At 33.0% G+C, this 24395-nt stretch overlaps 1 protein-coding gene across 3 annotated transcripts; it reads left to right on the top strand.

Moving 5' to 3' along the window:
- Window positions 1–492: 492 nt before the first annotated feature.
- Window positions 493–23894, top strand: Ebag9 (estrogen receptor binding site associated antigen 9). 3 transcript variants are annotated; one of them, XM_005316238.5, is made up of 7 exons: window positions 493–710; window positions 10161–10258; window positions 12970–13048; window positions 15903–16061; window positions 17213–17320; window positions 20227–20318; window positions 23372–23894. In XM_005316238.5, exons 1-7 carry the CDS (start codon window positions 579–581, stop codon window positions 23490–23492), a joined length of 789 nt encoding a protein of 262 aa, XP_005316295.1. In that variant the 5' UTR covers window positions 493–578; the 3' UTR covers window positions 23493–23894. The 3 variants fall into 3 exon arrangements, with proteins under 3 accessions (XP_005316295.1, XP_077872902.1, XP_013211376.1); XM_078016776.1 differs by lacking the exon at window positions 493–710 and adding an exon at window positions 933–1247; XM_013355922.4 differs by lacking the exon at window positions 493–710 and adding an exon at window positions 1308–1512.
- The last annotated feature ends 501 nt before the right edge of the window (window positions 23895–24395 follow it).

The following is a 24395-nucleotide window of genomic DNA, read 5'->3' as shown; positions in this document are numbered from 1 at the left end:
AAATAAATAAATAAATAAGCGGAAGAGGCCAATGAATGAAACTCAGCATTTAGCATCCCTCAGGACTAGGCCCTGTCCTGGCCACATCCCAAATATGCTGGGACAGAGGGGGACGCTCTCATTTTTTGGCAAAATAGATGCTCCTTTCCTTAGTACCGTCTGGCATTGGGATTCTGTGGGTGGGACAGAAAAGAAAAGGGTTTGATTGGGAGGTACAGTACACACAAGGAAAGTAGAACAACTTAGCGCAAACCCAGGAGCTCCAGTGGAAAAGCCCACACAATTTACAACAGTCACAAAAACCCAACCGTGACCAAACCTCCGCAGGCAGGCTGCCGCTCGCCCCGCCCCTCGACATTCATTGGCTTCCAGTTCCGACGCCAGACCCACAGCTTCTTGCCTATTGGACCAGACAGCACCTGGGGCGGGGTGCGGAAGTGAGCGCCTAGAGACAACCGAGAGCCGCCTTCAAGGAGGGCGAGAGGGAGGGGCTGGGGGAGGGTTTCCCGAAGAGGGGGCGGCCATGGCAGCTGCGCGGCGGCAACGGCGGCTGCGACGGAGCGCGCGCCCGGCTTTGAATGAGAGGGGCTGGGACTGAAAAGGCGGAGCGCGAGCTCGAAGAAACAAACGGCAGCCGCGCGCGCGCCTCGTGTGCGCGCGCGGCCCGCGGCAGCTCGGAGCCTCCGCCGGGCGGGGAGGGGGAGGGGCAGGTGAGTGTATTGGCTTGCGCGCGCCCGCGAGGGGCTTTCCTCTCCCAATCCCCACCTCGACCCCAGCCCCAGCCCTAGGGTGTCACCTGCCCTTCCCCGTCAGCCCTCTGTCTCGCCCCCCACTTCCCGCCCTCCCACCTTTCTTTGCGCCCCTCCAGCTCGCCTCCCCCCACGGCCGACCGCCGCTCTAGGGTACTGTTTCCGGGTCAGGGTGACCTCTGGGATGCGGGAACCGCGACCAGGAGCCGGTTCGGCTTGTAACCCTTGCCATGGCGCGCTCACGCGTGGGAGAGGGGCCTGTGAGGCACCGGCCCGGAACACCCCCAATGGTGAAATTCCCTTCTCGGGAGGGAAATTCGCCGGTCCTACCTGCCCTCTCTAGAGGCCTCGCACCTCTCAAGGCTGATTTCCCCACAGTCCACGTCCCAGCCCACCGGGCACCCACCTCCGGGAACCGCGAGCGTTCCACGTAACGCTGTGCGCAGGGCGTGGGACGTGTGACCTGAAAGCGCGCACTTTTTCTCATCTGAGCAGTGGGTATGATTTTCCCCCATCAACCAGTTTTAGGTGGGGGATCTGAAATTAAACCATTTTAGTTATGAAACTCAATTTAGACTTCTAGGAGACGTACCCCTTGCTAACAGTCCCAGTGGTGTCACATTGAGGGCCTGAACTTAACAGTTGCCACAGATGGTACAGAATGTTGGCTTTTACAGCCAGGTCTCACACTCCACTTCTGTTTCCGCTTTTCTTACTTGGTGCTACTGCTGAACACTTCTTTTTCAAATTCAAGTGAGTCCAGGTAAATTTAATCTTTTTGAAGCTTTCCTTTAAGCTACTTTAGAGAATTACAGATTTAATTAGAGGATATTTCCGTCTCTTACTTGATTATATGGTTTTTCAAGCGTTGGTATGAAAAGATTCAGAAATGTGGGTTTGGAAATACAGCACTTGACGACTTGTTCAGTGTGTAAGAAACAGATTGGCTGGCTTGTTTAATGAATCGTGACAGAGTGGATCTACACCATGGGATTTCGAGCGGTTTATTGAGAATTACGAGAAGGAAAGATGTCTTTGATCTATCAGTTGCTGTTAGAGAGTACTTTTTATTGTAGGAAAAATGTTTTGACGCAGCAGAGCTCTCATTCCTTTTGATTTCCTAGAGATGCCATTATTTTCAAAAGCTCTGAAGATAAGTTGTTTCATAGTCCTGTAATTTACTTTGCTATATCTCAAGTTTCCGTATCTTCCTAGTAAGGAAAATTTAATAGGTTAATAGTATTGCTTAGTCCCAGAAAGTATTGTAAAGCAACCAAACTACTAAGTCTAAGATACATACTTATTTATTTTTTGACGGCTTTTCAAAAATCATACTTGAAGCAATGGGTACAAAATTACAAGTTTTGGAAAATGATGTGGAAAGAGCTGGGACTTGGGTTCATCAGTCTCTTTAAATCCTGGGTGCCTGATTTTGTGCCTCACTCACCCAGGCCAATTGTTGACCTCCATTTCCAATTGAAATGGGAATAGAGACACCAGCCTTTTTTGGTCATCATTATGATTCCAGTGAAGTGGAAGAACCTACATGGCCAAGAACTATGTCTTAAATAGATCAGTGTTTCAAGAATGTTTATTTCTTTTCATTCAAGAAATATCTGAGTACCTACTATGTATTTGGCATTGTCTAAAACCTAGAAATATCAACTGAGCATCACTAATGGGGTTCTACCTCCTTAGCCCCTTTGTAATCAATAGGAGGAGTAAGTATGCATTCAAGTTCATGATAGGTTAGCAGCTAATGCAAGGTTTCTCTCTGCTGGCCTGGGAGTGTTTTCCAGTGTGCAATGTAGTGTTACACAGTAATATTTTTTAGTCCTTTAATTGATTTGTAACTTTAAGTAAATACAAGTCTAGAAGAATATTCCTGTCTGCAAATCAGGGTAATTATTAAAATCTGAAGTGTTGGTTGGTAGCTTGATTGCATTTTCCCATTTCATTGCAACTGTTTGGAAATTTTATCTTGGAAATTATAATATCTTCACTGAATTACTAAAAATGTTTATTTTTAGGGGAGTTATTCTTATTTAAGGCTTTTTGTTTGTTTGTTTTTTGATTAGTCATCTTGTTTTGTGGTTCTGGCGATCAGACCCAGGGGTTCATGCCTGTGAGGCAAACACTTGGCCATTAAGCCACCTTCCCAATCCTTTGGTGATTTATTCTTGATTGCTGAATTAAGTCAGTCTAGGCTTGAATACAAGTCATTGGATAGAGGAATATGAAAATGTCTTTACTCTCTGTGCTTCAGTTCTATGAAATAAGAACAATAATATCTCATGATGGCTAGGTGCCATGGCACACATCTGTAATCACCAGCCTCAGCAACTTAGTGAGGGCCAAAGCAACTTGGCAAGACCTGTCTCAAAAAATAAAAAAGGATTGGGGACATGGCTTAGTGGTAAAGTTCTCCTAGGTTCAATCCCTGGTACAAAATAAAACAAAACTTCACGATGGTTTTGTACATTACATGAGGTAATATTAAGATGATGATGGTCAATGACTATTAGTTCTCTTCTCTCACTAACCACAAAGCAAATTCTCCATAGAATGAGGCTATTCTTAATTGCAATGGAAGGAATTCTATTCTGTAATCAGCAATATTACAATTTTCTATTTTTCTATTGGGAAAAAACTTCAAATTTTATTTCCTGTTACTGTTGGAATAATTCAAGTGGACAAATACTTATCTAATAATGACACCAACAGTATTTGTAGGAAGGTAATGGCTGTAGTTATCAAGCTCTATATGAAATTTGTTTTCATCTTTTTATCCATATATATTCTGAGATCAGCCCTTGTTCCCATTACCTAAATAGTGTCTTCTTTCAAATGTCTTGCTGGAGTATCTCTTTGGTTTTCTTTTCTTTCTCACCAGCTGCCACATGCTTTAATCTTTCTATTAGCTGCCTTTTATATGTTTTTTTTTCCTTAAAATTTCTGTTAAATTGTCATTTGGGGAAGTTTGCTTTTATTTTGGTTGAGTTATATTGTTAACAAATCAGCTTGAAATTAAGCTCTTGCCATCTTATTCAGATCATTCTACTCATAATGAAGCAATTGAAACCTTTCAAGTTTTTGCAAAAAGTTAACTAAAGGTGCAGGTGAATAGAATCTTGTGGAGAAGGATTATGCAGGACAGGTAAGGGTATAATATAGTAATAACTATAGTACAATCTAGAAAATGTGGGTTTCTTAGAGAAAACGGAATTAAAAGACTTCACCTTAGTCCAGTAAGAGGTAATAAAAGCTTTTGCCAGGAAAGAATATGGGCAATATTTGTAAATTTCAGTAAGGTCTTTTTGGCAGTTAGAATGTAAGCCAACATGAGAGAAAAAGAGTTGATATTGTTTTAATTTTAAATGTTGGTAAACCATTGGTTGAAAATGTATTTGGCGGGGCTGGGGATGTGGCTCAAGCAGTAGCGCGCTCGCCTAGCATGTGTGCGGCCTGGGTTGGATCCTCAGCACCACATATCAACAAAGATGTCTGCCGAGAACTAAAAAATAAATATTAAAAATTCTTTCTCTCTCTCTCAAAAAAAAATGTATTTGGCAGAAGTATTTAAATAACATGAGCAGTGAAATTTGTAATAATCTCCTAGTTTACTTTCTTTAGGAGTCATTGTTGTTTCTAACTTCTCAATTAGTAGACCCTCTCTAGCATAGACTTTAAGTATATCACCTCATGATGAGACAGCTTCCATATATATAAAAATATATGAGCATTGCTTTGGAATTCTTTTGGAGCTCTACCACTGTACATTTGATAGTCTATAAGCTCCTTTTTAGCCCTGGAAATAGAAAGAACTAGCTGTATGTTTTGTTTTTCTTAGAGCTGTCAGTAATGGCTCTAGAGAGCAATCAAGATCAGGTACCATGAGAACTAAGTCTATTTTCCTTGCTTTCTGGTTTGTTTTGTGTGTTGTGTGTGTTTTGAACTTTTCTGTTGAGGTCTAACATATAAACTATACATATAGTAAAGTAAATATTGGTATTACCACCCAGGTTCAGATGAAGATCTTAATTTCCTAATGCTCCCATGCTCCCTCTCAGAGATGACCATTAATTTTTATTATTAAATTTTTAAATCATGCAAGGAAATATTATGTTAGTTTAGAAAACATTATTATATGCTGTTTTCAAGAATTTAAGAGATTACTGTTTATGTTGGTAGAATATCCTTTATCCAAAATACATGGGACCAGTATTTTAGATTTTAGATTTTGTTTGGGGAGAGAAAGAAGGTTGGAATCTTTGCATACACAAAATGTAATACCTTGAGGATGAGAACCATGTTTAAACCTAAAATTAATTTGTTTCATATATACCTTATACGCATTGCCCAAGGGTAATTTTGTGTATTAAATAAAATATTATGGTGAAATTTCTATGTGGCACTCATATCAGATTTAAAACTTCAGATTAGAGATGCTCAACTCACGTACTAGTAATTAAAAACGAGACAGTGCTCTCTGCTTTAATTCCTATGAATTAGTTTTAAAACAGCATGTTATTAATAGTATAGGATTGGTGTTTATATAGGAATTTAGTCCTTGTTATTCTTACGGATATTATTGCTTATCTTATATAAAGTAATTTCAAAAAATGAATCAGCATTTCAGTTTGAGGAGAAACATATAGCTGTCTCTTTAATGTGCTTACATGATAATTGTTATTTAAATTTTGGTTTCATTCCCTTTTAAGTAAATTTGTATAGAACTGAAGTCCAAATTATATTATTTTTTTATTTGGGGAAAAAACATTAAAATTTTTTTATTTTTCCCCTTGTAGGAAATCACTACTTCAAATATTCCTATTGGCCAACTATAGTAATTATTTCTAAAGATGTTAGTAATGGACTGGGAGACCAGTGATTTTTAGTTATGACTAAACTATGCTTTAACTTGAGTACCACAGTTAACTTCTTTTTTCCTCACTTGGGAAATTAAGAAGTTGGATGACATATATTATCAAGTTAATCCAACACAGGAATCATGGTTCTAAATGTGTACTCAGTAATGTTCCTCCTGACAAAAGACAAGGAAAAGCTAAAATATGAAATTCCATTATCAGAAACATTTCCTGTGTGTATACGTGTGTGTATATGCCTGTGTATGTCTTGTGACTTGATTTAATGTGTGATCTCCTCCTCAATAGTGAGAAAAGGCTGTCTCCTGTGCATTAACAGATTTTATTTGCCTTTCTCCTCTTTTGCGTTTTTTGAGACCCTGAATAGGAGTATTCAAGATTACTTAATTAATTTAGTCAAATTTAATTTGTGCTAAAACTCATTTTATGTAATCTTAAAATAAATAGTGACTATTAAGGGAATATATGCAATACATATATGGTATTATATTTACACACTCCGATGTGTAAAGAAATATGTGAAATCAATGACCATATTTAAAAGGCTGGCAAAATAATACCGGTTTTACCGTTTTTTTAGAGTTTTTCTATTGCTATAGGTTTAATTAGTTTTCAGTTCCTGTAGCATTTCTATTATATATATATATAAATATATATGGTATATATTTATATATTATGTCTTTATTCAATTACGGTGGGGAGGGACTATGAGTGTGATCTGTAAGGATTCAGACTCTGGAAATTAGGTTCAGATCCTAGTTCTGGATTTTATCAACTCTGTGACTTTGGCCAGGTTATTTGACTCCCTTGTACTTCAGCTTCCCTATCTAAAATAGGGATCAAAAGTACTTGTTTCAAGTCCTTCACAGTGATATTGTGAGTATTAACTGAATTATACCATGTAAAGCATTTAAAAATGCTTATTATATAGTAAGAGTTAGTATAGTGTATTGAAATCTATTGTGAAATTAGAGTTCCTAGATAAATCTGGAAATGTGTTTATTACTAATTGCCATAGTTTCCTAATGGAAATTGGCTCTCCAGAAAGAATAGCAAATAATAAATATAAGATAATGTTAAATTTTTGAGTTTCAAACCACAATTTGAAAAATTTTCTAATTTATATGGTATAATGTTGTCTAAAAATGTCTCAGTATAGACTGTTTTGAGAGCTTGTATGAGCTATAATTGAATTTTAGAATTTACACTTATATGATTCGGTTAGTTTTGATGGATAAATACATGTCTCTGAAGCTGTCACCACTTTAAAAATATATGTATTATATCTGAAATATTCTCCTGCTCCTCAGTAATTTATCCTTCCCACCTCTCCCTGCCCTATCCGAAAGCACTAGTGTTATGCTTCCTGTTATTATATACTTGTTTGCATTTTCTAGAGTGTTTTTTAAGTATATAGAATCATACAGTGTATATTTTTGGGGGATATCTTTATTTTGGTATAATTATTCTGAGACATATTTATGCTATTACTATAACAATAGCTCATTCATTTTTATTGTTGAATGTATGTATACCACAATTGGTTCATTTACCTGTTGATATACAGTTAGGTTGTTTCTTGTTTAGAACTATTAAAAATAAAGCTGCTATCAAGTAAAATTCTTTGTATGGGCATGTCTTTTATTTATCTTGTGTTTTTCTTTATCTATGTTTGTTTTCATTCATCTTATGTTTGTTTGAGTTTGTAAGAAGTTAAGAAAAACTTTGTACCATTTTACTTTCCCACTACTGATGTGGGAGAGTTCCAGTTGCTCTACATCCTTGCCGGTATTTGGTATGGTCATTATTTTTAGTTTAAGCAATTCTAATTAGGTGTGTAAGTAGGTTCTAGCTGTGTTTTTAATTTATATTTCTATGATAATTAATGATGTTGACCATCATTTTATGTATTTATTTTTAAATAAAAATCTAAAATATCTTCCTATTCTAGAGTCACAAATTTTTTTTACAACTTTGTAGCTTCAGATTTTACATTATGATATTTTGAGTTATTGTTTGTTAATGGTGTGAGATATAATCAAAGTTTTTTGTTGTTGTTTGCATATGAATACCCAGTTTTTCCAGCACTATTTGTTGGAAAAACTATCCTTTTCCCCTGAACTTTTCTTTTCATCTTTGTCAAATTTTAGTTCATTTTTATCTGGGTCTGTCTCTGTATTTTTCATCCATCTATTTGTATATATTGACTCCAGTTCTATACAGTTTTGTTTATTGTAGTTTTATAACAGGTCTTAAAAATCTGGTAGTGTTAATCCTTGAACATATTCTTTTTCAGTTTTTTTTTTTTTTTGCAATTATATGTTCTTTGCATTTCCATATAAGTTTTAGAATTAACTTGTCAACTTAGAGAAAAAACCTGCAGAGATTTTCATTTGGATTGCATCGAATCTAAAGATCAATTTGGGGAGCCTTGATATCTTAACAATATTGAGTCTTCCCACCCTGAAAAAGTCTTTTTAAATTAATGCAGGTCTTTTAAATTTCTCTCAGCAATACTTGGTCGTTTTTGGTGTGCAGATCTTTCATTAGAATTGTCCCTAGGTATCATATTTATTGATGCTCTACACAGTTTTTCCTGATTGTTGTTAAATATAACAATACAATTGATTGTACAGAGTTCACAAATTTTCTTCATAGACAGTTTTCTTGCTTTCTAATCGAAACCCCTTCCCTTCCTTCCTTTTTTTTACTTTTGCCAGAACCTCCCCTACAGTGTTTAGTAGAAATGGTATGAGTGGAACATACTTGAGTTGTTCATGATTTTAGGGTGATGGATATAGTTTTTACACATTTACTCTCATATTTCTGTAGGTTTTTTTTAAAAATACATATATAGATGTTGTTAACCAGGTTGAGAAAGTTTCTTTCTATTCTTAGTTCTTCCGAGTTTTTATCAGAAATTGGTGTTGAATTTTGTTAAAGGGCAGAATCTGTTTCTACTGAAATGTTTTTCAGTATGCTAATATCATGAATTATTTTTGATTTTTGAATGTTAAATCAGTCCTGCAATCTGAGCTGAGCTCAAATTGGTCATGATGCAGTCCTTTTATGTATGATTGTATTCAATTTATCAGTATTTTGTTAAAGCAGTTTTGCCTTCTATATTCTTAAGATATTAATCTCTATTTTTTTTCTGGTAATGTCTTTGTCTAGATTAGTATCCATGTAATGCTGATATCAAATAATGAGTTGGGAAATATTCTTTTTCAGTTTTTTGTCAGTTCCTGTGAAATTGGTATTAAACATTCTTATATGGTAGAACTCAATAGTGAAGCCATCTAGACCTGGAAGTTTTTAAAACTATAAATCAAACTTCTTTATTAGATATGAGATTTTTAGGTTGTCTATGTCTTTTTATACTTTGATATCTTAAATGGAATTTACTTGTTTCATCTCATTTGTAAAATATAGTCATAATGTTGCTTATAATGTTTTTTCATTATCCTTTTAGTATGTGTTAGCCCTAATTATGTAATCTCTCTCACAAAAGATACTGGCAAAACTTTTGACATGTTTTGTATTAAAATGTACTTATGATTGAGTGGCCCCTTTATGATTGTCAAATGACTTTTATACCTGGTAATATTGCTTTCTGTAAAGTCTTATTTGACATTGAAGTAGTCCTATCAGCTTTCTTTTGATTAGTGTTAGCATAGTATAGTTTCACCAACCTTTTAACATATTTATATCTTGATATTAAAATCCATTTTTTGTGGGCCACATATACTGGGGTCTTCCTTTTTTATTCAATGTAGCAACCTCTGCCTTTTTGTTGGAATGTTAAGTAATTTGCAGTTATCATCTTGCAATTTATTTTCAAATTTTCTTACTGTCTTTTGTTCCTCCTTCCCTTGTTTTTTTGTTGTCTTTTCTATAGAATAAGTTTTTATCTCTCTTATTAGCTTATTGGCAATGACCAGACTTTACCCTTCATAAAATGATTTAATTTGCTTATTAAGGGATAGGCCTAGGTATCAATATTTCTTTGACCAGATCTCCAGATTTGTGAACCACTGTACTAGATGAGCTCTTTGGTTACTTTTTAATTCATAAACTATGGGACTTAATTCAATTTCAATTTATAAAATGGTTATAACAAAATATACCTGAAGATTAAAGTGTTTAATTTATTTTGAATAGTGCTATATTCATATAGTTAAAAATTCTAAAGGTACAAAAAGATTTAATATATACTTATACTTTTTTTAATCCTAAAATTGTAAGTAAATTTGTGCTAAATAGATTATTTAAGCAAAATTATTTTTAAAAAGTGTTAAAGGATTTTTTCACAAACTAAAAACTCTTTAGAAACCTAATTTCTAAAGCTGTTAATATTATTTACACTTTAATAAAATTTATTGTGTTATATTTGTAGCTTCTAGAGAAAAGTTAAAATATGTAAGTTTTCTCAGTGCATAAGTACTTTTCAACTTGATTTAAGAATAGGAATATGGTGTATGAAATCATCTAATGCTTTGGGTATGTGTACCCTTTTTTTTTGAAGGTTTTAATTCTCATCATGGCTATCACTCAGTTTCGGCTATTTAAAGTTTGTACCTGCCTAGCAACAGTATTCTCATTCCTAAAAAGATTAATATGCAGGTAAGTAAATTTTATATTCAAACTGACCTGTTTATCTTCTAACTAGTTTTGAATTCCTTTATAACTTCAGAAATGTAGAAGAGATTCTGTTTACACTCTCTTGATTGTGATATTTGTTCATTAATTTCTAGTATTTTAAAAAATATTGTTTTTCTAGTTGAGATCTAGAAAGTGAAGTTAATTGTTTTTGTTTGCTCAAATTCTTAAATCTTCCATTTAAATAACATGCTTAATACTATAGAATTTTAGAAATAAGCAGGCTGACTTTCATTATTATAATCATCACAGAAATTTTATGTATGTTTTATTATTGGAATGTTTTAAGGTGGTTCAGTGAAATTTTTTTATTTCTTAAATAATATTCCAAAGTATGCAGGTGGTCCAAAGCAAGTAATTTATTCAGCATCAGTAGGTTATCCATTATCCATAAATTCCAGTTCCTTCTCTATGTCACATGAACATACCCTAGAGCTATGCCTTCTAACCCATGTGCTAAGGTGCCACAGAGCTTCTTATAAGGTGCTACAAAATATTTTAAACTTCAGTGAAACATAGTGATATAGTACCTGTTGAATACTGCATGGATTCTTCACTCAAGGTAGTTTCTATTTGCAGCATGACATCCAGCAGCATTCTAAACTTATGATGGGTCACTTTTAACACTGAAAACAAATTTCTGTTTACTTGTATGTTTGGTGAGGTATCTTTGCAAAGTTAGGTTTTTAGGTTGTAATTAAAATCATATACTACACCAAAATAAATATAGAGCAGAAAATGAAGGTGGCAGTGCCTAATTTGGTTAAATGCTTGAGAAGCTACACAGTGTCCAACAGGCATACACATTGCATTAATAAGGAATTTTATTTCATTAAAAATAAAACTACATTTTCTTTAAATTTATGTGTATTGTTTTTCTCAACTGACTTTTTAATGGTAGCTAAGCACTTAGGACCTATGTAAGTATATTAAGTTGTTTGTGTCTGACTGGTTAATCAGTCAGACACAAACAACTTGATATTTATTGATATTTATTTTGGCCTAGGAGTACAGTGAAAAAAATTACTGACACACTAAGAATAAAGTAGAATAAAATAGGTAGTGTATGATAATCAGCTGTCTTTTTAGTAGATAGATTTAGAAGTTGCACACAACAATTCTGTTCCCACTGTCTGGAGTTTAGCTATATAGATAGCCATCTAGATCCAAAGTAGGCTGGGAAATATAATATTTAGCTAAATGGCCATTTGGTAGCTGCTAAAAGAATTAAGTTCCATTGAATTTATTGGTAGAAGTAGAGTGGTCTGCAATTGAGGAAAAACGTATTGCTGTGGGAATGAGATGATGAAATAGAGCTTATCACTACAAGAGAAATAAAAAAAGAAATGGAAAATTTAGGTGGTTGACTGTTGAAATCACCCAAGAGCACAGGATTTGGGAATTAGAAAAAACAGTGAACGAAGTACTCAAGTTATCAAGAATAAAGGAGAATGGGTGAGAAATTCACTATGTAAACCAGAATAAGAATGAATATTAATTACCAGAATGTTAAAAGAAGCATTGTATTAACACTATGATGAATTATAGGTGTTTTCTTTTTGTATTTGCACTTTCTAAAAATTCTGGTCAATATCAATTAGTTTTAGAATAAGAAACTGCATTTGATTTTAACTATTAAGGATTTTCCTATTATCACTATAAATTTCTGTGGTCAATATAAATATATTTAGGATTAATTATATGTTCAGTTTTAATGAAAACCAACTCTTTGTTAAGATAAACCTCTTTTAAATGTCAAAAAGAACATAGATTATGTGTTATAAAACACCAGGCTTTTGTCATAAATTTTGTAATAGACTATAGTACTTCTATATTAATTCTTTAAACAAATAATGTATAACTTCTAAACTTGATAACTGTCTTTACCAATTAGCACTAAGTAGATAGTTTATAGATTACTTGAAATTAAGCAAATGACTAATTGTTTGTTATAGCTACCAGAGTTTTTGAATGCCTTTCTGTGTAGCAGGCACTGTGTGGCTTTAAACATGTCAATTAAATCTTCACAACAATCTTACAAAAGCAGGCTTGAATACCTGCATTTTACAGAGGGTATTGGAACCAAGAGGTAACTTCTATTGAGAAGTAACATTGCAGACCATAGTTTACACAGATTCCAAAGCCCACCTTCCCAGTAAAGTGTCTGGAGCCCATTTCTTAACAGTTGAGTAACAATACATCCAATTAATGTAGTACTTTTTCTATTAATCATTAAAACTCAGTTTATAATTTAGTTTAATCTAGTGATTTTCAAACTTATAGTTAGTCTTACCAAGTATGTAAAACAACTCAGTATGTAAAACATAAAAAGCCTATTCACATGCTGATAATAGCATAGATGGCCCAGAGCTTCATCTATAGAACCTATAGCACTCCAAGGAGCATGGTTTGAAACTACCTTGTATCTTTGTTTTTGACTTTATATTTCTCCTTAATTTATAATTGTGAGTCCTAAACCCGAAAAGCAGCTGTTTTTGTAAGATTTTAAAGACATTCACAAGATCTGTGATTCATGCTTTTTATTTTCCTCATAGCTTGATGAGCAATAGTTAATTACTAAAATCAATAATTATAAGCCTTAAATCACTGTCTATAATGCTTTTCACCTGTTCTTATTTTGTTCTTGAAATAAATTGTTTCATGGATTATTTCAGATCTGGTAGAGGAAGGAAATTAAGTGGAGACCAAATAACTTTACCAACTACAGTTGATTATTCATCAGTTCCTAAGCAGGTAAATCTTTTTTGAAAAATTGAATGTATTACAGAACAGGAATTTTCCTGTATTGTATACCATTAGGTCATAATTTAGTAGTTGAGTTTTTTTTGTTGCTGTTCTGTATTTTTCAGTTCTAAAATCTCTAATTGATTCTTCATTTTATCTTCTATTTCTTTGCTGACATTTTCTATTCTTTCTAGTGGTTTCAAATGTTTGCTATGACTTTTGGAGCATTTTACATTTCAAAGTCTTAGATAATTTTCACATTTACATCATTGAGGAATTGGCATCTATTAATTAATTTTTCATATGAATTGAGATTTATTGATGCCACATATGATGAATAATAAATTCTGGATTGTTTTATGAACATTTTGAATGTTATATTTTGGGACTGTCTTATTTAAATTCTGCTGAGAATGTTGGGGTTTTTTTTAGTTTTATTGATTTTTTTTTTAAATACACGACAGTGGAATGCATTATAGTTGTTATTACACATACAGAGTACAATTTTTCATATTTTTGTATATAGAGTATGTTCATGCCAATTCATGCCTTTATACATGTACTTTTTTGCATTACAAATAATTAAACATATACATCACAATTTTTCATATCTGTTTATAAATAAAGTATATTGAAACCTAATTGGAGTCTTTCGGATTATGAAGTCTTGGATAATGAAGTCCATCACATTCTACCGCCTTTGCTAATCCCCTGCCCCCTCCCTTTCCCTCCCATCCCTCTTCCCTATCTAGAATTCATCCAATCTTCCCATGTTCCGCCTCCCTACCCCACTATGAGTCAGCCTCCTTATTATCAGAGAAAACATTAGGCATTTGTTTTTTAGGGATTGGCTAACTTCACTTAGCATTATCTTCTTCAACACCATCCATTTACCTGCATATGCCATGATTTTATTCTCTTTTAATGCTGAGTAAAATTCCATTGTGTATATATGCCACATTTTTTTTAATCCATTCGTCCACTGAAGGACATCTAGGTTGGTGCCACAGTTTAGCTATTGTGAATTGTGCTGCTATAAACATTGATGTGGCTGTGTCCCTGTAGTATGCTGTTTTTAAGTCCTTTGGGTATAGTCCAAGGAGAGGGATAGCTGGATCAAATGGTGGTTCCATTCCCAGATTTCCAAGGAATCTCCATACTGCTTTTCAAATTGGCTGTACCAATTTGCACTCCCACCAGCAGTGTATGAGTGTACCTTTTTCCCCACATCCTCTCCAGCACTTATTGTTGTTTGTCTTTAATACCTGCTACTCTGACTGGGACAAGATGATATCTTAGAGTAATTTTTATTTGCATTTCTCTGATTGCTTATTACACAGACAGAGTACAAGCATTTTATAAGAAATCATAAGCATTTTTTCATATATTTGTTAATTGATTGTATATCCTCTTCTGAGAAGTGTCTGTTCAGGTCCTTGGCCCATTTGTTGATTGAGTTATTTGGTTTTTTTTTTGTTTTTTTTTTTTGTGCTTAGCTTTTTGAATTCTTTATATATCCTAGAGATTAGTGCTGTATCTGATGTGTGAGGGGTAAAGATTTTCTCTAAGATACTTGGGAATCAACTTAACGAAAGAGGTGAAAGATATATACATGAAAACTACAGAACCCTAAAGAGAAATCAAAACCTTAGAAGATGGAAAGATCTACCTTGCTCTTGAATAGGCAGAATTAATATTATCAAAATGACCATACTACCAAAAGTACTATACAGATTTGATGCAATTCCGATCAAAATCCCAGTGGCATTCTTCAAAAAAATTAAAAAAGCAATCATGAAATTTATCTGGAAAAATAAGAGACCCAGAATAACTAAAGCAATCCTTAGCAGGAAGAGCGAAGCAGGTGGCTTCACTATACCAGACCTTAAACTATACTGCAGAGCAGTAGTAACAAAAACAGCATGGTATTGGCACCAAAACAGACTGGTAGACCAGTGGTACAGAATAGAGGACACAGAGACTAACCCACAAAATTACAGTTATCTTATATTAGACAAAGGTGCCAAAAACATGCATTGGAGAAAAGATAACCTCTTCAACAAATGGTGCTGGGAAAACTGGAAATCCATATGCAACAAAATGAAATTAAACCCTTATCTCTCACCATGCATAAAACTTAACTCAAAATGGATCGAGGACCTAGGAATTAGACCAGAGACTCTGTGTCTAATAGAAGAAAAATCTTTATCATGTGGGATTAGGCCTCAACTTTTTTAATAAGATTCTTATAACACAAGAATTAAAACCAAGAATCAATAAATGGGATGGATTCAAACTAAAGTTTCTTCTCAGCAAAAGGAACAATCTGTGAGGTGAACAGATGTTTTATTTTATAAAGTAATCAGTTTGGTTAGACTTAGATGGAAAGTTCCAGTCCTCCTCCTGTGAGCTATACTCCTAATGTTGGTTCAGTTTTCAGAGTATTTTCTTTTTCTTTTTACTTTGTGTTTTGTTTTTATGGAAAGAATAGAGCAAAATAGAACAGAACAGAATATTTTGGAAGGTTTACCCATAATAAAAGTACTTCTTAAACATCTGTTCTATTTTTCAAATATTTTTTTAGGTGTAGTTGGGTACAATACCTTTATTTTATTTATTTATTATTATGTGGTGCTTAGGATCAAACCCAGTGCCCTGCATGTGCTAGGTAAGCACTCTGCAGCTGAGCCACAACCCCAGCCTCAATATTTGTTTTAGTTTTGGTATGTGAATTGAACTATGTAGTTTCCCATGGGTCAAAAAAGTTTGAAAACCAGTGTTTTCAGAAGCCATTTTTCTAATAAATGATTAATGAACTGCTGAGTGCATTGCCCCTCTGTGGCTGACTGTGTTGGTTATTTAGACAGATGTGGAAGAGTGGACTTCCTGGGATGAAGATGCACCCACAAGTGTGAAGATTGAAGGAGGGAATGGGAATGTGGCAACACAACAGAATGCTTTGGAACAAATGGAACCTGACTATTTTAAGGACATGACACCAACTATACGGAAAACTCAGAAAGTATGTTAAAGATTTGCACTTTTAAATTAGACAATATAATATAATTAGTATTTATTGAAAAGCCTACTTTTCATTATAATTTTATTTTCTGTCATGTTAAATAAGAATTTCCTATGTTCAGACGACTTAGATCTAGATGTAGTAAGTTATATTCTCAAGACTTTAAAATCATACATTGGTATTTGATTTACAAATCACGGACATTACCCATTGACGTCAATGAAGATTTATTTCAAATTGTTCTTATTTCTTCTAATTGCTTCATATATTGCAATCTTATTTCACACTTGTATTTCAGATAAGCATACTTTTAGTGCTTCATTTCTTATTCAATCCAATAAGGAAACTTTTTCATATATATGTATATGTATACACTTTATAAAATGAGGACATTATTTATTCTCCACTTCCTACTGCAATTCCTCACTCTCTTCTACCTAATTTTAGCTATACATTTATTTTTATATTATCTAGATTAATAAAATTTACATTCTCCTTTTTGAATTGTCCAAATGCTCAAAACTGAAAAGCATTAAATTGTGTATTTTTCAAAGATCCTTTAAGTGTCTTAGTAGATGTACATTTTGTATCATGGAAGTATATTGCTGTTCTTTATAATAATTTAGTATATTTATTATAATAGTACTTTTTAAAATTAATTAGATTGGAAATGGTTTTAATAAAAGTAACCAAAACTCAAGTAAGAGTGTCTTACTACTACTGACCCAAATGAGTTACTGTATTTATAGTTAGCCCACATGTTGAGGGATCTGGTGATACTTTTAGCAGGACATTATCAATGTTATTATTTAATATAGTAATTAAATATCCTGATTATATTTTGGAGTTCTGGGGAAAGTGAACAAAGAAAAATGGAGATGAGAATTTTTTATTTTTAAGGAGTAATATAAAATTTTTCTTAGATTGAACTGATCTATGTAACAATTGTCTGAGAATTTGGATACTCACTGTAGACTTTTTTTTACATTAAATTTTTTTGAAAAAGAACAACAGCGTATTTTTTAATTACATTAATTTTTTTAAAAAAAGAACGACAGCATATTACAAAATGCATTGGGACATTTATTTGTCTATTTTTATATAGTTCTGTGTAAAATATCCCTATCATCTTATTTCAACTAATCTTTCAGATCATCATTAAGAAGAGAGAACCATTAAATTTTGGCGTCCCAGATGGTAGCACAGGTTTCTCCAGTAGATTAGCTGCTACACAAGATATGCCTTTTATTCACCAATCTGTAAGTATGTTAATTAGCTAGAGGGAAAGACTTGGTTCTGTTTCTTTTTTCTGTAAGGAAGAGGAAAATAACTAAATGAAAATAATATTTATAATTTTTATGACTTTGAAACAGATTTAGCAGTTTGCAAGAAGTTAATCTGTAGTTTCACCATTTCTATCATTTTATGAGAGTACAAATTACTCAAATACTAATATTAGGATCCCATTGTATACATGAAAGATACAGATAAAATATGTTATTTAAAAACATGGACTTTAGGAGGTTATTTCTAAGATAATAAACCTTTATAGCAGGTTAATTTTAAGTGAGTTATGGATTATTTCCCTAGTAGAGTTTATTTACATTTAAAATGTGGTTTCATTTAAAATATATTTTATGTAAATGAAAATTTAAAAGAAAAGAACTAGTGAAGACTATGGACAACTGAAGCTCTCAACCTTGGGAACATTATTAAAATCAGTTTTAGAATTTGTAAAAAAATACATATACTTAGGTTCCTCCCTAAACTTAAGGATGCTTTGATTGATTATATTAATTACCTGTTGTTGTGTATTGACCCCAAATGTAGTGGCTCGAAACAATAATAAACATTTATTATCTCATAAAGTTTCTGTGGATCAGGAGTCCAGAGTGACTAAATTAGATGGTTCTGGCTCAGGGTTTTTAATGAGTTTGTGAATAAGTCGTTGCACTAGGGCTACGATGGCTTGACTGGACTTAGAGGATTCATTTCAAAGGAGTCTTTCTTACATGCCTGGCAAATTAATGCTAGTTGTTTGCACAAAGCCTCAGTTCCTTCCCATGAATTTCCTCATGCCATAACTGCTGATTTTCCCAGAACAAGTAATCTGGAGAGACAGAAAATGAGTGTGTGTTTTTTGAGGCTGTTTTTTTCTAGCAGATCCATGTTTATGCATGTTTTGAATTCATTGATCAACAGCCATTCTTGCTAATACCAGACTCTCTGCTAGATGCTAGTAATACAGTGGTAAGCAAGCAGAACAGGCAGGGTCTTTGCCTCAGAAGGATGTATTCTAGTGGGGAGACATAATATCAAATAATTAATCATATACACAATATACACAAATGTAATTATGAATTTTTGATAACTCCTGTGCAGTTACATGATATAATAATGTCATAGATATTTTAATGAGAGCATAGTAACATCACAGATATATCTCTGAATAACATAGCATTATAATATTTAATTTTGTCCATTTCTCGGTTTTAAACTTTATTATTCATATTGGCAAAGTGGTTTAGTTCTAACCAGAGAATTAATAATGTTTACTGCCTAAGTATAATTCTAATTCTAATTACAATTATTATAATTCTTATAGAGCTCATTGTAAAGTTGAAAATATACAACCATTTGGAGAGTGGAGAGTGTAGTACATAGGGTAGATGAAAGAGTTCTCCAATGCTGTTGTTACATATTTTTTTTCCAAAGCAGACAAAGTCAAGGAGAACTGATTGCATAGGAAAGAATACTAACCAACTGGACTTTGTTCTCTACACCAAAATTATCTTAGAATGTTCAGTTTAAATGAAGACTGATTTGTAAAATTAATGAAATTTATCATTTGTATTATGGGAATTCTTTTTATACTAAGAATATCAACTTTTTTCTGTCTTCTTTTATGCTTTTGCAGTTCTTAACTATAATTTGGTTTGATGTTTTTTGATGGGCAGATGAATCTAATTTTTGTGTAGGCAAATCTATCTAATCCTTTTCAATCTTTTCTATTTTACTTGGAAGGCCATTTCTATTAATATGATCTTGATACTTTTACTTTTCTTATATCTAAATGTTGTACCTATACTAATAGTCAAAATACCTCAGTTGGAAAAATTGGGAAATAGTATGAAGGTAAAATTTGCAAATAAGAAATAGACATAACCTAAAAACATGAAGAAAAGTTTGATCTGATTCTCAAAGAAATTCAGAGTAAAATGACAAGGCACCCTTTTTAAGTTTTATCAAATTAGCAAATGTAGAAAAGTAGGCCATTATCAGTATTGACAAAGGTATAAGGAAACCAAGACTTCTATCAACTGCTGTGAAGAGGATTAAATAGGGACAACTTTTCAAGAATGTCATCTATATTTTGTTTCAGTATCTTTAAAAACGCTTCTTTTGTGTTAACTGCTTTGTTTCTATAAACATACCAAACAAATAATCAGAAACATTTTAGGAATATTTAACAGGATGTTATTGTTTTTATTGTCAAGGGAAGAAATTAAAAAACATTTTTTTTAAATGGGGTAAGTATTCAAAACAATATTATCAATTTACGGTTTGTTACCGGTTAATACATATTATCACTTCCACACGTAACTAAACATCTAAGTTTTATTGGTTCTTGGAAGACTGAGGGCATTGAGGGGGTGGGAGGAAAACTTTTAGAGGTTTGAATTGGGGAATAGTAGAATTTAGTGACGAGCCTGATGATATCGGTTATGTAGAGCAGAAAAAAGGAAGAAATAGTATTCTAGGTAAGATAAATTTTTCCTGATTTGAAATTTTTGCCTAAGACAGAGATAGTAAGTGGAACTGAACAAATCTACTAATTACAGAATTACATATGCTTGGGTGAAGATGACTATGCTAGTTTGGAAACTACTCCATATAAAATAGCATCTTGTAAAACAATATAGGAAGAAAACTGAACTTGCCCAAGACTTTTTAGCACTGAAAGTCCTGTAACTTCAGGAAACTCAAAAGTTCTAGGCAACTCAAGGCCCAGATCATTTGTGCTTTGTAGAAGACATGGTAAAGAAGTTCAGAAACCACCGGAGAGTGAAAGGTTTTGAATGTTTTAGAAGATAGATACTCTTGTCTGCTGTGTGGAGAAAAGATGGCTCTGCATTGTCTTAATTTTGCTTCGTTTTCAATTTAGTCTGAATTAGGTGACTTAGATACCTGGCAAGAAAATACCAATGCATGGGAAGAAGAAGAAGATGCAGCGTGGCAAGCAGAGGAAGTTCTGAGGTATTTGAGTGATATTTATATCACAACCTGAGTAGTAGATTTGTTCCCCATTGTGTTTGAGATCAAGGAGGCCTATTCTGTCAAATGTCTGTCTTATCTTCATTTTTCCTCATTTAATCTTAGATATCTAACATGAGCTTATTCTGTATCTAAGACTGCATACACTATTTTGTGATGATACCAAAAATTAAAGCTTTATAGAAATAAAATAATATAATTGTATTAAGAACAAGGGAAATCTTTTATATACAAATAACTTTTGTAATCATTATGTTGTACTATGAAGTGTGAACTACCACTGTATATTTTTTTTGGGTCAGAATTGATTACTTTTTTTTAATATCCTCAAGGTTTAGTGTAGTGAAAGCTCTTAAACATAGTAGAGAAGTTATAATCTGCCTATCCTACAGAAAAGGAAACGATATTCTGAGGGTTTAAAGTTCATTTTTGTTGATGGTTCTTTCTTTGTTTTTGTGAGCAGTAAATTGAGTTCTTGTTATTTCTATATTAGGTCAAAGAGTGAAAAGAAAATTATCTTAAAGGAGAGCTTATGATTATGATCGATGATTAAAACTCATTTAAATGTACTTAATTTACTTATGTATTTAAAAATACATAATAAGCTACAGTGGGTTTTTTTGTATTTTGAAATTCAGATTGTTTTTATCATAGGGACAGAAAATGAATTATCATTATCTAAACAGATTTTATTTTTGTTTTTTCCTTTTTTGTCTTTGTTGGTAAATTACAATTATCTTTAATAACCAGCAGAGGGTGCAATTAAATAGCTGAAAGTTACTGCTGTTGTTTTTATCTTGTCCATTATGTTTTCAGCATGTCATTTTTGTTTGTGTTTTCTTGGACAGGTAATGTGGTCACATTTTAATATTCAGTCAGTAAGATTATAAGAGTTTTTAATATTTAGTGCCTGCTTGGTCAGGATAGCTTAGTCTTTTGTAAAAGAAAAAAAATTTTTTTAACTGTGGGCTGTAACAATTATGTTGCAAGGATCATAATAAATTCAGTTTTTAAAATTTGTCATAGATTCAAAATTCACAGTGTTTTAGAAAATTTGGAGGATTTAGTTATTACTAGTACCATTAGCCAAGGATAAAGGAAAAAGTTCATTTTTAATTCATTCATCTTAATGATAGTTTGTATAATTTATACCATGAACTCATAAGTATCAGTACCAAAACCTCTCTTCCATCTTGTCCTCTTGCTTCTAAAACTAAACAGATTTTAAAAAAAAATAATAGAATTTTGCATTATAATAGCAGCTTCAGAGAGTGAGACTGTTGTCAATAAAAGACATGCTTCCTGCTGCACATTGCACAAGTTCAGCTGAAGGGATTGGAAGGTTTCCATGTGTCATTGCTACTCCTAGAAAAACAGCAATGTAAAAATATGTCCATATGCCATCTCTTCTTATTCTCAGACTTCTCCCATTTACACCTTAAAATACTCCAGTATTATGATCAGTATTGTTACAGTGAGAAGCTAGTACTTTGTCAATTCCAGACATTAATCTGGAGAGGTGAAATATATTTTTTATGTACAGCGATTTATAAATTGTTTTGTGTGCATACAGTAGTTATTGATGTTTTTACTTTAGCTAATAACCAGGTCAAAGCTTGATTATTGTATTTATTTATAACTTTTCCAACCCTTTATAGTTCTTTTCCTATCTCCTTTTTTGCTGCTAATGTGTTGGTTTTTTGTGCAGATTATCAGTTTTTCATGCAAGTGAGCAGAGGTAGTGAAAGGTAGATTCACTTTTGTTCTTTAGAAACTTAGTTAAGTAATGATAAAAGTCATTTTGTTCTTTCTAAGCTTAGTTTAGTACATAGTGACAGTCAAAATGGTTCCAAAAATGTTTCTCTTACTCCCATCTGTAAGTATGATTTACAACTGTATGTATATATACATTTTGCTCACTATACTCAGCTTTTAAGTTGTAAAAAGGGTACCATAGATAATTAAATTGTATATATGGTACCATATATAGGTAATGTGTTTTTTACCTATCCCATGCCTCTTTGTGATTTACACCTTCCTTCCTTAACCTTGCATGATTGAGTTATTTTCTCACACCCTAACTCTTCAGATTCAGGACCAACGTTTGGTCCTTCTCTTCCTATTTCTTCACCCAGTCCTACCCCCAACTCCCTACATAAGTCAGTCCACAAGATTAGAGAGGTTTTGGGCTAGTGGAGTTATGGAAGGGGCTAAGGAGAAGATATGTATTCATAATGTGGAATTAGCAAATACACACCACTATGCCCCATAATAAAGCTGATCAAAAGTTAATTCTTAAATAGATTTCTAACTTCTAAGTGGAAGGTATGTCTTAAGTTTTTATTTTCTTACAGGGAGTATTCTGCACAACTGTGTTTTTAACATCCTTTACCTGATTGTTTTAAACTATTATAATAACAAGATTTTATCCTCAATATCAAACTTTTCTGAATAATATTCCCATAAAAAGCTGTGGTTGAATGGAAGTAGTATCTTAGTACAGATAATCTAAGAAAGATAAAAAGATGTAGATTCTTCCCTCACCCACCTTTGGTACTAGCAATTGAACATAGGGGCACTTAACTACTGAACCACATCCACAGCCATTTTTAGTTTTTATTTTGAGATAGGGCCTCCCTAAATTGGTTAGGCCCTCACTGAGTTGCTGTGGCTGGCTTTGAACTTTGAATACTCCTGCCTCAGCCTCCCAGGCTGCTCAGATAACAGGCATGTTTGCCACTGTTCAGATGTATATTATGTACTTAACCATGATTTTGGGCATACCACTTAGCCTTTATGTCTCATTTTACTTATTTGTAAAATAGATAATATCTCTTTTATTTTGCAAGTTAAGTTCTAAGGATCAGCAGAAATTTCTGTTTATGGAAATCTTTGAAATTTTTTAAGCAGTGAGAAAATCAAGTATTTTATTTTATGATGGTGGAAAAAAAAATATAATTTCTTTCTGGAATTTATTTGCCATTTTTCCCTATTGGTGTTTTCTAAAAGTAAAGATATCATATATTTTTCTTCAGGCAGCAGAAAATAGCAGACAGAGAAAAGAGAGCAGCAGAACAACAGAGGAAGAAAATGGAAAAGGAAGCACAGAGGCTAATGAAGAAAGAACAAAATAAAATTGGTGTGAAACTTTCATAACAAATGTTCTTCAAATGTCATAGTGCCAGTAGGAGAAATCTGAGCTCCACAACCCAGACATCATTTATTTGGATTTAAGAATATTTTCAGAATACAAATACACTGCTTAATTTCATCAGGCCATCCAGGACACCAGAATTCTCCCAAAGTACCTTGAACTCCTAGTAATTAAGACTCAAAAGAACAAAGAGGACTTATGAGACAATATTTTCTTCAACATGCTCCAAATATAAGACAGTTGTTTGCTGTAGAGAAATTATTACGAATGGAATATACCAGTACCTCTCAAGCTAGTGTTTCTAGCTAAATTAATGGTTGTAAATAATTTTATGATGGAAAAGAATTCTGCTATTATGCTTTCCTTCAATGTGCACAATTATAAAATAAATAATTTTAATATTCTTTGTTTCCATTATTACCTGACCTAAATTAGATAAGTTGTAGAGTTTCAACTTCTTTATCTTTGTTGTCAGAAGCTGATGTTGGCATACGTTTTCTCTAATTTGGACTGATTTTGCTTATGTTTGGTAGAATATTAAGGAATATGAAATTTTGGGTTTTCAAACAAATGACATTAAATGCAATAATCTGATAAATATTTTATACTTCATTATTTTCTTTTGATGATATAATGTTAAGCATATTTGTAATTTATGTTGCATATGTAAACATTGAAAATCAGCTAAAATGACAAATTTGTTTCACATTGTTATAACTTGTGAGTTTTAATTGGTATTTATAATTTTTCCCTTTCATTACAGATTTTAAGATGTTGTGGTGTCTTTAAATACTTTAGTTATTCCTCCACCTCAAAAGCCATTAAGTTTCAAATGCAGAAAGATGTCAATTCTATATTTCAGAGCTTTTGGATGAATGCTATTTAATATATCTGGTATAATGCAG

The sequence above is a fragment of the Ictidomys tridecemlineatus genome, chromosome 7 (assembly GCF_052094955.1).
Source record: "Ictidomys tridecemlineatus isolate mIctTri1 chromosome 7, mIctTri1.hap1, whole genome shotgun sequence".
NCBI lineage: Eukaryota > Metazoa > Chordata > Mammalia > Rodentia > Sciuridae > Ictidomys > Ictidomys tridecemlineatus.
Note: the sequence above shows the minus strand (reverse complement) of the source record. Positions and strands in the feature narration are given on the sequence as shown.

What these genes read in the sequence shown, in the direction of transcription:
- Ebag9 (XM_005316238.5), top strand. Translation starts at nt 579, where the DNA reads ATGAGAGGGGCTGGGACTGAAAAGGCGGAGCGCGAGCTCGAAGAAACA. An exon ending in CTATACGGAAAACTCAGAAA is followed by an intron (nt 16,062 to 17,212) that starts GTATGTTAAAGA and finishes CTAATCTTTCAG; the next exon opens with ATCATCATTAAGAAGAGAGA. An exon ending in TGCCTTTTATTCACCAATCT is followed by an intron (nt 17,321 to 20,226) that starts GTAAGTATGTTA and finishes TTTTCAATTTAG; the next exon opens with TCTGAATTAGGTGACTTAGA.